The 16,719-nt window shown below is 30.8% G+C and overlaps 3 protein-coding genes across 4 annotated transcripts in view; 2 read left to right on the forward strand and 1 right to left on the reverse strand.

Moving 5' to 3' along the window:
• Window positions 1-1,254: 1,254 nt before the first annotated feature.
• LOC126772626 (uncharacterized) lies at window positions 1,255-8,657 on the forward strand. 2 transcript variants are annotated; one of them, XM_050493018.1, is made up of 6 exons: window positions 1,255-1,578; window positions 1,665-1,881; window positions 1,962-2,420; window positions 2,506-2,562; window positions 5,743-5,864; window positions 6,485-8,657. In XM_050493018.1, the coding sequence occupies exons 2-6, from the start codon at window positions 1,752-1,754 to the stop codon at window positions 6,746-6,748; spliced, it is 1,032 nt and encodes a 343-aa protein (XP_050348975.1). In that variant the 5' UTR covers window positions 1,255-1,578; window positions 1,665-1,751; the 3' UTR covers window positions 6,749-8,657. The 2 variants fall into 2 exon arrangements, with proteins under 2 accessions (XP_050348975.1, XP_050348983.1); XM_050493026.1 differs by having other exon boundaries at window positions 1,665-1,833.
• A 1,244-nt stretch (window positions 8,658-9,901) lies between these two features.
• Window positions 9,902-12,825, forward strand: LOC126772618 (28S ribosomal protein S31, mitochondrial). The gene is made up of 6 exons (XM_050493006.1): window positions 9,902-10,036; window positions 10,105-10,382; window positions 10,461-10,584; window positions 10,675-10,842; window positions 11,663-11,883; window positions 12,514-12,825. Exons 1-6 carry the CDS (start codon window positions 10,026-10,028, stop codon window positions 12,771-12,773), a joined length of 1,062 nt encoding a protein of 353 aa, XP_050348963.1. The 5' UTR covers window positions 9,902-10,025; the 3' UTR covers window positions 12,774-12,825.
• A 496-nt stretch (window positions 12,826-13,321) lies between these two features.
• Window positions 13,322-16,719, reverse strand: part of LOC126772664 (uncharacterized) — a 30,597-nt gene continuing 27,199 nt past the window's right edge. The window contains exons 7-8 of the mRNA XM_050493098.1: window positions 16,413-16,564; window positions 13,322-15,501 (exon numbers count right to left, since the gene is read on the reverse strand). Coding sequence (XP_050349055.1) covers window positions 15,493-15,501; window positions 16,413-16,564 — 161 coding nt within the window. The 3' untranslated portion in view covers window positions 13,322-15,492. The remainder of the gene's footprint in view (window positions 15,502-16,412; window positions 16,565-16,719) is intronic.

Below are 16,719 nucleotides of genomic sequence, written 5' to 3' on the forward strand. Positions count from 1 at the left end.
ATTGTATATACTTCTTTTGGTCGCAAATGTTTATGCACCCAATATGGTGCTACCACGTGTACATTGTTTTTCTAAATATGAAAATACGTCAACGTCCAACAGTCATTTAAACTCGTGGTTAAACATAAAGGAAAACAACATCGAGTCACCTTAATTTTTTTTTATATAAAATGTCAAATATATAATATTGATTATTGAAGAATTACAAAAAAAGAAAGCCTGTCAGAATATAAAATTTAGGATATTTATAAATATCTACATTATTTTTATATGAATGATACTGTCTTCCTATTTTTGGTAGTGCAATATACCATAAGCTTCTATATGAAGGACCTTCAGAAACTGGTTTCCCAAAGGCACAAACCACATGTCTAAAAACTCTCTGTGTAAATGTATCTTTACCAGACGTGCTATGGGTAGCAGCTGGCGCATACCATACATAAGACTCAGAAAATTGAACAATTATTATTTTAAATAGCAGAAATAAAAAATTGTTCAAAATGTTTGGGGTATTTTAAATTAAGCTATAAGTAGAATACTGTATTTCTATCTGGTAAACATAAATTCCGATTTGCCATTAATTCAACAACATATAAAATCTTTATATAATTTACTAACATTACATTAAACATAAACAAAAAAAAACTTGTTGAAAAATCTGTGACAATACAAAAAAGAATTATTGTACACTGAATTACGAAAAAAAATATTAGATTCTGATTATCTTAATAATTAAATAACATATGGCCACAGATGTTCCCATGGGAACTTATTATTTTATAATAATATAATTAAATCACGATATGCAAAACAAATTACATTATTATTATTGACTTATTATTATGGACATAGTACATATAAAGATAATATTAGATAATTATTTTTATAAATCTAAAAACTTTACTTTTAAATAAGTGATCTATTATCTGACCTACGAAAAAAATGTTCTATATTAAGATATTATTTTTATAATCTGAATAAAAATACTTGTAATTTTAATCAATATAGTTGTATAACATTCAAATTTATAACTTAATTCTTATACTATTCAGTTATTAAACTAAATATAATAAATAATATTATATTTACAAATTAAACCATGAAGCAAATTTTATTAATTGGTTTAGAAATGAAAAGCAGTTGAGCTATCCGTCAACATTAAAATATTTGCTGAAATCAACAATATTAATGCTTTGAAAAAATTAAAAACGATTATAAGTACGATACGGCGAACCCTCATTGTAAAACCTTCGAGTGCCCAGCTCAAAACAGTCGCGACTCGCAAACACGCCTCTCTTGTCGGTCGGCCTACATTCCGTTCACATCGCGCTTGGCTCTGAGCAGTTTGAATTTGGCGCGTCGACAGTAGCGGTCAAGCCGCGCGCGCGCTCCAATGCCAGCCGGCGGCCGAACGAACATATTGAAAGTTTTGCTCGTGTTATTTACTTTTTTGTTTGTTTTGGTGCGGTAGACGGACTTGTTTTTAGTGAATAGAGATAAAAACTGTAAATGTAGACGTTTTCAGTGAAATAATTACTTATTAATGAATTAAACTCAAGATTATTTTATTATTAGTGCGTAAGTGTCATGATTTTTTTGTTATCAACTCGCGGTTATCTTACGAGCCGTGCGAACTTTTAATAAGCTTTACTTCCTTTGTTTAGGGACGGCGACGCCTACGCTAATGATTGTATGAACGGTAGTGTAGTGTACTAAATAGTGTAGTACAACACGCAATCATAATATTTACGATGGACGGCGAAAGAAAAATAAATCTAGGTGAAGGGGTCCCTTTGAATTCGCCAGGTGCTGCGAATATTTTTTTGAACACGGGTAAAAATAACAAAGTAAACGACGGGACTGTTATTCATCTGAAAACAGGTGATTTTCAGTTCCAAAGATTCCCTCTACACTTAAAATTCAAACATTAAACTAAACGAACATGTTTTATTTTTTTTTAGAGAAACCGGCGGACGTCGGTGTTCATATAAATACGACATTTTCTATAGCGTCTTCCAAGAAAATAAAGCTATTGTTTATATTCAACTTTTTACTCAGTGTAATATGTATGGTAATAAGCTGTTCCATTGCATTTTATTACTGGAACGAAATGATTTCGATGCGAAGGCAACTAGACGACTTAAGAGAACAGTTTCTGATACAAAACCTAAGAGAGGGAGTTCTAAATCAAGATAAAACTGTTCAAAGCCCGCTAGTCTCTAATTTAAGGCCTCACCTTGGCAAGGGACCAGAGGTGGTACGTGAGGGTCGAATGGACTTTCGTAGAAGTGAAATATCACCGAACGCGAGGAAGTATTATGTTGAAGATCTTGGTGAAGATATGCTACTAGTAGACTCAAGTAAAAAGAATCCTAGTCATGATTTGGAACCAGTATATGATTTGTCTGTCTTCCAAAAAGGTAGGATAAGTTATTTAATCAGTCCACTCCTTCTATTAATATAGTAATTTTCATCATAAATTATGATTTCATACTTTTATTGCAGAGCCTCTAGTCGTACAGTTCAATGGTGCTATGAGAGAACTAAACATTGGGTCTCAATGTAAGTGTACATTTAAAATAATATTCTTGAGAATTGATTTATATATTCACGACAATATATTTAAATTTTATATTTTAATTAATTCAATTAAATTTTATATATTAATTAAGTCAATAATAACTTTTTTGATATTTAATAAAGTGTAATAGATATTAAATCTAATACAACAATTCAAGAATGCCCATTAAAATGTTAATTTATACCGCAGGATGTGTGTATGAAGCCTTTATATATACTATGTGTGTTTATTACACATGAATCACCTACACATGTCAAAGATTATCAACTTTATAACATTGTTATAAGGTACATATTATATTAGCACACTCAAGAACCCATTAAGTACAGTCACATAGTTAAATGCTTAGCTTATATTTATGCCAGTTCTGATTAATAATTAATCTCTTGCAGCAATTAAACGGCCAGACATTGCTATATGATTCCTTTTTTAAATTCCTTCTCATTCACTAGAAAATATAGTCTTGCTAATAACATGCAACAGATGCAATGGGTACCAAACAATTAATTTTATAAACAATTGGTAACTTGGTATAGTTAGTTTTTATTTACTCAATAAATTTAATAAAACAGACTAAATTTAAATTAAAGATTTTAAAATAAACATTACTTTAATATTAACATCAGTTGTAAAATAAGGTTAAAAAGCTTAATTTATAACATTATTGAGGCATGTTTTCAGAATAAACAACAAAAAATATTAATAAAGACATTGTTAGAACACTGCATAATTTTACACACAATTAAAATTATTTTAAAACACGCTTAATATTTTTGTGGTATTCAATTATAATAAACGGATTTTGATAAAACATAGTATATCATAGTTGATATATTGAATAGATATAGTTTTATAAGCATTCTTTTGGAATTTTTCTTTCCTGAGATAGAGTTTATCTAATATAAAAATTGTATGTGTGTATTTAAAACCATCCAGCCAGCAATTTTATACTTGACCATTTTCATTATATTTTGTTTTGTATGCTTGCACGCTTAGTGGATCTTTATTATTATTATTTAATATTATCCATATATATTTATAGAATAGGAAGGCGGACGAGCATATGGGCCTGATGGTAAGTGGTCACCAAACGCCCTTAGACATTGGCATTGTAAGAAATGTTAACCATCGCTTACATCACCAATGCGCCACCAACCTTGGGAACTAAGATGTTATGCCCCTTGTCATCATCATCATATTCAGCCCACATTAATCCACTGCTGGACATAGGCCTCCTCACAAGCGCGCCAGGTCTCTCGGTCCTGTGCTAGTCGCATCCATTGAGCACCCGCCATCTTCCTCAATCGTCTGACCATCGGGCCGGTGGTCTGCCCACTGGCCTTTTTGCTTCTCTAGGCCACCATTCCGTGACGACTTTAGTCCACCTTCCGTCTTCTCGTCTGGCCAAGTGTCCAGCCCATCTCCACTTTAACCTCGTGATACGCTTCCCAATATCTTCGACTTTCGTCTTTCGTCAGATTTCTGCGTTTGGTACACGATCAACGAGGGAGATGCCTAGCATAGCATGTCCTTTATGCCTTTAATTAAATTTTAAATTGAAATTAAATTAAGGTTTTATGATATAATGTATAATCATCTAGGTGCATTGTTTATTTTGATTTGTTTGTATATCATATATATACAATCATTTACACTTCAAATTAATCAGCACTTAGTTCCGTCACATAGATTACGAAAACAATTAAATAGATTACAATTATTGCACAAATATTTAAACTACAACAGAAGTAGAGTATGTTAATAAAAACGTATTATTTACACAGTGGTACTGAAAACAAACGTAATTAAGTAAAATACCTCAACAGCTATAGCCCAATTAAAGGAAATTAGACTTTAGGTCAAATTTGTAAACATTAATGAGTCTGAATAAAATCGGAATTATATATCATCTTTAATTGGTATTAATTCAGTGCTCTTATTCAAAAATAAATAAAGTAACAGTCTGTTAATATGTCAATGCAGCGCATAATAGGGCGATTTTAATGCTTATTCGCCAAGCAGCTCTAGTGCTTTTTGGTGGATATTTATTACGACACACGATGTTATTTTTATCCCCAAAAAATAACATTAGTATAAGAAATATTCGTTCGCTCACTTGTCTTCAAGCTCACTATGGTCAGTTATTTCCACTGTGTCAATGGAGCTTTATACTAATACTAACTAATCGATACCGAATGCTATCATTATTGTCCGATATATTTTTTATGCTGGTGATATCTTGCTTTTAATAAGTATCTAAAGTGCTCCATAAGGCTTTTGTCGCGTAGAAAGTGTCAAACTGATCGTGTATCATTAATACCTACTATTTGAAGTGTTTAATGAATATAAATTGATTACATTGAAGACTTAACTAGGAACTAAATTAGTATAGTACCAAATATAGACGATTACTCATAGGCAACATTGTGTTGTGATTGTTGTATAGTATAGAGGAATGACAAAAATTCCTGAAATTAGTTCCAAAGTAAAAGTAAAGTAACAGCCTGTAAATGTCCCACTGCTGGGCTAAGGCCTCCTCTCCCTATTTGACGAGAAGGTTTGGAGCTTATTCCACCACGCTGCTCCAATGCGGGTTGGTGGAATACACATGTGGCAGAATTTCGATGAAATTAGACACATGCAGGTTTCCTCACGATGTTTTCCTTCACCGAAAAGCACGAGATGAATTATAAACAGAAATTAAGCACATGAAAATTCAGAGGTGCTTTCCCGGGGGTTTGAACCCACGTTCATCGGTTAAGATTCACGCGTTCTTACCACTGGGCCATCTCGACTTCAAATTAGTTCCAAGACCAGTCCAACTTATCTTGATCACAGCTGACTGTGAAACTTATTATTATTGTTATAGAGCTGTTGAAGGCATAATAGTAAACAAACTAGCCGATATTTTAAAACATGGATATATTTTCACACGGCAAACTTATGCTTGTCAATTAAATATAACCATCCATAAATCCCCTGAATATTTTGTAACACAACAGATTCCTAAAAAATATTTATGAGCGTAATGTAGTTATTATTTGTTATAAATTTCCGTTTGACGTTTCCGTTAGTTCTGGTGAGAATATACGTATTTGTAACTGTTATTACGAAATTATACTTAAGCTACTACTTTACTAATTATAAAATAATCTTTTCAGCTTATATTGGGCCATGGGTTCGTGACGTTGAAGTCTCCACGAAGAACAGTGAATCAAAAATTGAACTGAACACTAATTATTTTACCGTCAAAGAGAATGGGCTGTATTTAATCTATGCTCAGGTATGTTCAAATTTCAAATTTTTATAGGTACTGTAAATAAAGCATATTTATTATTGCCTTATTAGATATTGTTTTTAATAATTAAGAATTAACGCAATAATTAATGATCTTATTTACATGAAGTTAATTGCTATTCAGTTATAAAAACTTCATACAATTCATGAAATCATCTCCAGAAGCCTGGAAGTCTGGGCAACTTTAGCATTTGGTGTGATAATGATATATCATAAAGTATAATACATATAATTGTTTACATACCTAATGATTTATAAGTAATTACTTATAATTCATAAGATATGATACTAGGAATAACAAGTGTTGTGTCATATAAAACAATTGGCTTATTTAAATAATGGGGACTTACCAGGGGAGCGGCTCAACATTAATGAGCTAACATTAACCGTTACATGTCTTATTTCATTTGCTTAGTGTATAGTTAGGCTCAATAAACTTAAATTAAAGTGTATATGTTTGATAAAAAAGAGTAACTACTATGTTTCTTGCCATCTCTTTGTGGTAAAATTTACATTCCAAACCAATGGGAACTTTACCCTTAATTTATTTATTAAATAAAGTACATATATGTTGATCTTTACTACAAGTTTATCCATTTTTATCAGGTGGTATATTTGACGCACGCTCCAAACTGCTACTTTGTCTGGGCCAGGCAACCTGCACAGGAGCCACGATTACTAACTACATGTGCTACTGGTGATGACACCAGCTCCAGACCTCTAAATAAATCCCAAATCTCTTGCTCGGTTCAAACTGTCGCCAGATTATATAAAGGAGACACTGTAAACGTTGCTCAGCGAGAACAAAACAGGACACTGTGGCTCCGTCCAGGTTACACTTACTTTGGTTTTGTTAAACTTAGTTCCTGATAAGGCTGTGATAGTTATAATGAACTCTAATGTGGACTTTCCATACAATTAGGGACATGCAATATACTCCTTTTATAGAAATTGTTTACACAATTTAAAATTTGGGTAGTATGTAGGCGTATAGCCTTTGTGCCACTTTCATTCACTTGATATGAATGGTGTGCTACAATATATATTATAAGTATTGCAAGGAAAGTGATTTAGGTGTGCCATATATTGTACATAGTGGTCGATTACGAATGCATCACACTTAGTACTTAGACTGAGACGGCTGGTAATATTATAAATAATTAAGTTAAACAATACAACAGTTCATCCTTTAGTACTTTAGTAAGTACTTTAGTAACAGTTTCATAATTTATATTTAATTCAATTTCAAAAACATTTACAACAAGGCTATTATAACTACATAAAAAATATACGCATTACTCGTTCGCTGTTACTCTATATCATTATTTAGCTGTTGTTATTTTAATAAATAATTAATATTTGTTTTAAATTGCTATTATTAGATAAAAATGAAAATATATATGTCAAGCAATTAAAACTTACTTAAAAAATCTCATGATTTTCTTCCGTATTGGGGATAAAAACAAAACAATGAAGATTAACTTTAAGTGACTCATAAACAATGCTTCCATTATGCATAAGCAAGACGTATGATTTAAAATTTCTTGTTAGTTGAGAAATCACACTTTTCGTACCAAAATTTATTATGTATTCCATTGTGTAAAATTTATTTTGTATTCGTTTGTTCATGTTATAAATATATCTGATATAATGTGTGCTATGGGAAAGAAATAATAATTAAGAATCTAATTTCTACTTACTTTTTGCTCAAAACAGCATTTTTGTACTCTTTATTATTATTATTATTAGTGAATATGTACTATATTCATTGCACTGCCAGTGAAGCAGGTTTTTATTCAATTTTATGAAAAATTAATGCATATTTAGGTTTTACAATATGGTGTATTTTAATCTAAAAGTTATATCACTTAAGATGTTTGTAGTCAATATAATGAGACAAGGTAGTAAGGTTTAAGTTTGTCGTTTGACATTGTTGAATATATTTTTAATGGTGCTGATTGTTAATAGTGTGAATGTGTGATATTTGAAATAATAACATTAAGAATATTGACAGATATTTCTAGTAATAACATATAATAGCTATTATTTCTTCCACCAAAAGCCAGTTGTAACATTATTTCTTTACTGTCGACAACTTTTTAATTATTATATTTAAAGTGCCTTTTAGTGCCAGTAATATAAATTGCTACTTATAAACTAAACGAAAAACTACTTAATTCGTATGTATATCAAAATGATATTCGTGTTGATTCTTTGTTTTAATGAAACTAATTTGAGAGGATCTCTTTTTCTTGTATGGGTTAAAAAGAACAGGAAATTGATTAAGTTTTAAAATTTCGTAAAGCAAAATTTCTCCTCTACTTAGCAAAACTACCAGTGTTTATCTAATAGAATTAAACATTTAAGATAGGTACAGACTGTGTACATCGACATACTGCTCAATAATACATACATTGTTATTTTAGATAATACTAACAATTTTTTTCATATACTTTTTTTTGTTTAAGCTTTTGGTAAAATAAAGTAGACTACATGTTCCATGTTCAGTACCGTCAATAGTTTCAATACAAGTAATCATAAATATGTTTAACACAGATTACTTAATGTGATATATATTAAGATTAAATGTTAAAAATGTTTAGATAGTACCTATATTTAGTAATTATTTTGGAATTCGTTACCTACAATAATGCGGAAATGTATACATTTGTAAAGTGCAGGCCATTAACGATGTCATTTATATGTTATGTTTGTATATACTACGATGTATATTTATGTTTCCAGCCTCCCGTCCATCAATAAAATGTGCCTTAAACGACTATGTCTTTCTCTTTCTTCTCCACTATATGGTATGTCAGCGGCCAACAACACACCTTGTTATTAGACGCATATTAATTATAATTATTGTTTTTACAAAACTAAAATTATGCCTATATTAGAATCACATAAAATTAAACAAATAACTGAGTTATTAAAACTTCTGTTCTATGTATTCAACTAAATTAAAAAATCAGTGGCCGCGGGAAAATCCATCGAAAGTGTAAAAACTGCCGCTGCGTCGTACCTAATTAATAGTTTTTAAATAATACTATTCGATGTGATTCGATTGCATGGGGTCTTCGAACGCAATAATTTTTTTTGTTCTTGGCAGCGATGCGAAGCGGAGATTTTTTTTCCTTTTCTTAACCTATCTGCTGAAGCCCGACCAATGAATATTGTATATATACATTTATGTGTTAATCTTATTAATTTGATTGGGATAAAATATCGCATAGCAGATATGCGTAGCATATATTTTAATAAATCATTAATGTAACAGTAACAGCCTGTTAATGTCCCACTGCTGGGCTAAGGCCTCCTCTCCCTTTTTGGGGAGAAGGTTTAGAGCTTATTCCACCACGCTGCTCGAATGCGGGTTGGTAGAATACACATGTGACATAATTTCAATGAAATTAGACGCATGCAGGTTTCCTCACGATGTTTTCCTTCATCGTCAAGCACGAGATGAATTATAATTACAAATTAAGCAAATGAAAATTCAGTGGTGCTTGACCGGGTTTGAACCCACGATCATCGGTTAAGATTCATGCGTTCTAACCACTACGCCATCTCGGCTTTTTTTTATTCGAGGTGGCTTGAATTCATTAATGAATGTTCTCAAAATTTTATTTGAAGATGTTTTAAATCAACTTTTTTAAAATGAAGTGAAGATTTTTAAATATGCATCTTCGACTGGCCGTACATGTGAAATACAGTTTTAAAAGATACAAGGCAAGTTTAGAGTTGTACTTTAAATTCTTAATGTTCTTAAATTTTCATGAATATTTTGCCCAAGTCTCATACCATAAATATTGAAGATTCATATTATAAGTATTCAGGACGACAACGCTCAAGCTCTCCGATGTTGCATGCGTCTATGGGCAGTGGTAGACACTTTTCATCAGGTAAACCTCCTGCCCTTTACTTCACTCCAACATAAAAAAACTATTCGATGTTATGCGAACATAAACGAAATCGAATGAATAGTCAACCATAGACCATAAACTATATTTTGACATTTATAAATTGACAATGACAGTTTAGGACTGATCGAGTGGAAAATAATAAGTCTAAAGTATAAACACAGAAATTTATGTATCATTTGAGTATTCTTTAACCAAATATATAAATAGTTGCAAAATAAATAATGCTTTCCAGGTGCTTAAATCTGTACAGATATATTTGGTTTATAGTAACTCAATTTATCTAAGAATTGTTTTTTTTAGGTTAAGAATAAAACGAGATATAAAATATTTCGTGCGGTGTTTATCGGATAAACCTCCTTCGGGTCACGATGGGAATAAATCAGAAATAAAAACTAAAGATAGCAAAGAACAAAATAAATCGAATGAAGATAGTACTGCCAAGATTCAAGCTCTTCTGAAACTGATGATGTCTGAGCCTAAAATATCGGAAAGCGAATACAGAGAACGGTTTGCTACTGCACCCGAAAGACAGAAAAAGCGTAAGCCTGATGTATTAGAAGTGAAAATGGAAAAAATCGGTAGGGTTTATTTTAGTTTAGTAGAAACTAAGTTATAAAATTTACTGTCTTAAGTATTTAACAAATATTAATTTTTAGAGGAAAATATCACCAAAGCGGCAAATGATGTTGCTCAAGCCATCGGAGGAGATGTCAAACAGACAGAAGCTGAACTGCTTTCTAAAGTTCTTGGCAAGATAAACCAAACTTCAACATCCCTCAGGTTCATTAAAACGGCATTAAGAATTATGATTTTAATAATAATAATTATCAAAATTGATTTATATATAACATCTGCAAATAATATTTTCAGTGATTTAATAGTGGGAATGAAAGTAGACAGATCTAAAGACAGTGATGAAACTGTAATAAAAGAAACGAGAGGGCAACAAGTGAAACGCTTGATGAAGCCGAGGGAAGGCACAGAAGACACTCGGTATTCCCAAAGGCAACAGAAAAAAACATTTGAAAAGAAAAGAAGGTGATCTTTTTAATTATTACATACGTTTCTCTCTCTTATACCTTTGCATATTGTCTGATCATATCTGTGCATATTTAAAGATATGTTTATAAAAAAGCAATACTTGTGCTTTACATTTAAATAAAAATAATATTGAAAAAGATAAAATTATGCTGCTCGTACCATTTAATATGTCGTATATTCATGTCAGTTGAGGAAAAATGGTAATTTCTCTTGAAAATTTTATTATACAATAATATTATCCTGGGACATTTCTCACACACAGCCATCTGATCCCAAATTAAGCTTGAACAAAGCATGTGCTATAGACACCAGACAACTGATGTACTACATATACTACTTTTCTTTTGTAAATACTTACTTATATAGATAATTACAACCAGAATATATATTTATATATATTTATCTCACTTAAAATAAAATTTGTGGGTGTAAAAACAATAAGTTTTGTATAAATAATTTACTTGACTATAGATAAAATAAAAAGGTTGTGGTTTGACTCCTGCCCTCCTCTGTGTGTGTTGATCTTTATTATATTGAAATATTACTTTTATTATATTTTATGTTCAACAAGATAGTTCATTGCACTGGTATGGATCACCTATCTATGCCTGATATACACTAATTGTATAAAGAATTAAGTAAAGATATATTCATAATGTTGCATATAAAGTATTCAACTTTCTTTTTTGATGACAATGTATTATATCAAGTTTACTTAGATTAAGATATAATGTCATTATATTTAAATTTAGCCTCCTCCTCATAATGCCATATATTTATTCTGTAATAGAATAAATTCAGTAATTTTCCTTTTTAGTGTATCTCAATCCATTTCTATGGACATATTCAGCGGTGATTCACTTGGTATATTCAAAACTAAACAAGAGAACTATGGAACCAAGTTGGATGTTTGGGATCACTTGAGCCAAAGAGAGCTCTTGTTGGCCACTTCACAACCACCTGCCAACTATTTTCAGAAGATGATACAGTGGACAGAGCAGGGAAAAGTTTGGAAGTTTCCAATAGATAATGAACAAGGTATTATTAAATAAATACATTTATTCTTAACTGAAGCTATATATGTATGTATATTGAAATTCATATATATTTTTACTCACTTACATGAACAAGAAAGAAAGCAAAATTGTATCCTTAGTTATGAGACTATCAGATAGAGCAATACTAACATTTATTTTTCAAATAAACCTGTTAGGAACTTTGCTTGAAAATAAATGAATTATGTAAGTATGTAATTGGATAAAAATGTAATGAAGTAATTTAAATTTTTATGAAATTTTGCTTTTTTTATTTTTACTTAAAAAGGTAGGTGGAGTGGCAAATAGTCGCCCAATAGTAATTGCCCACCACCACGAGAGATATTAATTTTGAGATTCCGTTGAGCATTCTCGATATTCCATCCTATTTTGTATTTGACCATTTATATGCAATCAAAAAAAATCATATATACAATAATTTTCAAATACGAGACATGCTGACATTTAAATAAAGTAATACTCAAATAAGTTTGTTAATTATTCAGGTATTCACAAATTTGATAAATCATTTCCTCCACATTAATTCTGCTTTAAAAACACAACAACTTCAGAACTATTTCTTATAAATATTAACTTGTCTTTGTATAAAGTTATACATCATTTTTGATTACAGGAATAGAGGAAGAACAAAATGTCCACTTTTCTGAGCATATATTCCTTGATGCACATTTAGAAGGTTGGTGCCCAACTAAGGGACCAATCCGTCACTTCATGGAACTTGTCTGTGTGGGACTTTCCAAGAATGCATTTTACACAGTAAAAGAAAAACAGGAACACATTATGTGGTACAAAGAGTACTTTGAATCTAAACAAGATATTCTTAAAGATATTGGTGTGTGGGAAACTCAACCAACCAGTGAAGCTTCTACGTAACCTTATATTAATTAATGAAATAGGTAATAGATTAAATATGTAACAAAATGAAGATTATTTTTATTTAATATTTATCCTTACTTACTTCAATTATTACACAACAGTGGCAAAAATTATTATGCTAATAAAATGATGCATGGTATTGTATCAAGTGACAGGTGCAATATCAGAAAGTTCCGGAAACATACATATTTATTTCATTTGATTTTTACTAAAGTATTTTTAAACCATACTAAATATTTTCAAGTTCACATTGTACATCAAAATATTTTATCCCCTGACTGTAGGTAAAAAAGTCAACATTGTTTATTTCATTTCCAATATTTTTTTCATGATTTTATGTTAATCTGAAATTATTTCAAATAAATATAGGGAAATTTAAATGATTTACTACCTGAAATGGGAACAGGTAAAGAAAAAATATGATTTTTTTTTTATTATTATTATTCATTCATAAAATCAGTAATGTACAATATATGTCCTTTTGCCAATTCATTACTAAAATTAATTGCAATAGATAACAGGATGAATTAATTAAAACAAGTAGATTTTCTAATTACTTCACTTTATTGCACCTATGGAAGTACACTTTGTCGCTAAATTTCGATGTTTAAAAATCACCATTATTAATATATTGAATATTCTCAAATTTTACGAGAAAGATAAAAAATTCAATGTACCTAAAATATTTGTTCGATTAATTATCGATTACATGATGTTATGTTATTTCTTACAAGTTATTATACATTTTAGAATCACCAAAATACCAGTTAAAAAGAAAGCATCGAAATAATACTTAACGAGTACAAGAAACAGATGACATTAATGTTACACTCGTCTGAGTAGGCACCAAAAATTGCATTAAGTCTTAAAAAAACAAGGAACTCATTATATCTAAGTACATATTCTTATATTATTTGTCGTATACTTTAAAAGCCTCCAAAACATATCCGAAAAAAAAAATACAAAATAGTTTTCTCAAAAAGATTGACATTTTGTACAAACTACTTTGCTGTATGTATGTTAAAAATTTAACATCAATTTTCTCAATAAAGTGACAAGGCTTTTACAATAATTACATTACAAAAATAGATAAAGCAGAATGTGAAAATTGTCCTATAACGTAACTATCATTTATAAATTATAAAAGCATCGCATTAACAGCTAACATTTATAAAAATAAGTTACTAAACAAAATATTGTCTTGAGTATTTTCAGTTATGAGTAGATTGGGCATCATATTATTGTTTATAATATTATAATTGAGTTTTTAATATGCCTTCACGTATTCTGTAATTAGTATGTTTTTACCTGTCAGATAAAAAAAACACAAATATTAACAAGTAGGTATGAAATTTTTAACAAAAATATTACCTCAAAACCCAAACAATAGGAAGACAAGAAGGAAGCAAGTCTGAATGACGTTTGGAAGAAAGAAGTAAGATTCCTTAGACAGCAACATTATCATTAGGTATAAGATTAAATGTGATTTCTCCTGATAATTAATTATATATGTAAATGAATGATGTTATGATTATTTTTTTAATATAAAATTATACATAAAATAAATGGAATGAACTGGAATGTTTTCAGCAATAAATTTAAACATTTTTTATTTAAATGTAAATCAGTTTGATGACTTCATAAGATCACATTCAACCCAGTTTATGAGTATTAGTATAAACAAATTGATTAAAATCCCAAGATTATTCTATCATAATCAAGACTCGACTTTGTTACTTAATTTTTTTACAGAGGCAGGTTGATTTGCGGATAGTTGTCCAGTCTAGACATTGAATAGTGTGAAGTCTAACCAATTACTCATATTCTCAATGTATTAATCTTCTATCACATTTTGTTTTACGTTTTGATGATATAGTCTACAAAAATGTTATATCATTGAATTTTTCAATTTTCAATATATAAGTTATAAAAAATCTACTATTTAGAACTTATTTGAGTCATACGGAATTTCCGAGTTAACTTGGTTAAACATTTTTTTATAGATCATAGAAAAATCAACTAAAATGTGAGAGATCAATACAAATCCAAATGAGAACCGTTGGGAAACAAATCACAAGCAAAAAGTAAAAACCTTCGTGTTAATAAAACGCGTTTGTGATGAAAATTTCCGTGATCACTTTTAGTTACTTACAATAATTAATACAACACGGTGACTTTATGAAGAACTGCAAACACATTAATTACCAAATATTGAAGTTAAGCCCCATCATAAGATAAAGTAAAAATAACTGACAAAATCCATTGATAAATACGTAGAACTTAATTGTATATGTTTCATACTTCCTTATACAATATTTATATGAAACACAATGATACCTAAGAACGTTTCTCATTAACCTTTAACCTTACTTTATTAATTTCACCTCAATTGTGCAACCATGAAGGGTGACAATGGAAACATAAAAAAATTTAATTGTCGTTTCGAATGATTTTCACTTCATAATATTCAAAAGTTAATAAAATTATAATTGTATTTCATAATCCTATTGCCGTCTGTTGCTTGTTATTTAAAAAAGGAATATAGCTTTAAAACTGTCTTACAATTAAATAGTTTTTGTAATTGAAATTGCAAAATATTTTACAAATACAAAAGGAACGATGCTTCTTGGAATCAACAATATTGTCATAACATTAGAATATTCACGCAAATTGACCTCGCTCACTGGACGGCTGGATGGCATGCGGCGTAACACCCTTACATCACCTGAAAAAATAATAAATTTTCGTACAATAATTAAATAACAAATCTAAGTCTTAATTAATGGTATGTATTATGGATTCGTGAAGAAATTGCGTTTTGAATGTTGGCTTAGTTATTATTTTCACGGTAGCATGCGAAAGCGATTCCGTGGCACTCCTCGTTAAGATGAAAAGGGTACCGCTGGTTTTTAGTGGGTATTCCGATGTTCGGAGCGCACTCGGCGCCTTGGACACCGTTGAGCCTCTCATACCCCCCCCACTGTTCCCATGGGGGAAACGCGTAACGCATTTTTACAGCGTTAAAAAAAAGTTATTATCAAAACTAAAGTAAAATAAAAATATTAAAATTATGTTGTATTTATTATATTATACAGAACTCCAAGCTTATCGCATGGATTATGTAAATCTAAGGTCTGTTTATCTCTACTTCAGAAATGTATATGATTAACACCTCACCTAACTCTTAAGTCTCTAGTAACGGAGATTAGAAAAAGAAAGGAGGAATCGAGGAGCGCGCAACCTTACAAAAGATGCGAATGCATGAAATCAGAATATTTTTATGTTTTTGAAAGAAGCTTTATTTTTTTATAAGTAATATTTTTTTTTAATTTAATATATTATTAGAAGTCTTTGCTCTTAATTTTTAGTTTGGACAAACTATAAGAAAGGTTCTATTCGACTTTAAAAACCATTATAACTCTTGAGAACTAGAGCGTGATACTGGTAGATCGGATATAAAATCGCCTCAAACGCCTGTACAGTGAGCACGGAACCAAACCAACAGTAAAAGTTTTTAACGAGACCGGGCAGCGGTCTTGCGGCCGGCTAGCCGATAAGTCCTGCCAGTCCCTTTTCATACAGCGTTATAATAAATGCCCAAGTGCGTGGAGCGGAAACTGATGATGAATAAGTGACCTGCAGAATCTGGCTGGCCTCGAAGGCGGTGCCGGGCAGCAGCACGATGGGCGCGGCCACGCGGCCCGCCTCCACGCACACCATGTTGGGGAACTCGTCGTCGCCGAAGTCCGGGATCTCCTTCGCGAACTCCGCCCACGGGTTCCAGATCACTGCAACCAAGAAGAACCTACAGCTGTCTCACCACACTACAATATAAGCTATCTACATCTTACTTAGTAGTTTTAGAAGATTTTAAAACTACTGGTGTTGGCTCAGTAGTCAAAATTCGTCATTAATCATTATTGAAAAGTCAAGGTGAATTTGC

Source organism: Nymphalis io, chromosome 1 (assembly GCF_905147045.1).
Source record: "Nymphalis io chromosome 1, ilAglIoxx1.1, whole genome shotgun sequence".
Classification (NCBI taxonomy): Eukaryota; Metazoa; Arthropoda; class Insecta; order Lepidoptera; family Nymphalidae; genus Nymphalis; species Nymphalis io.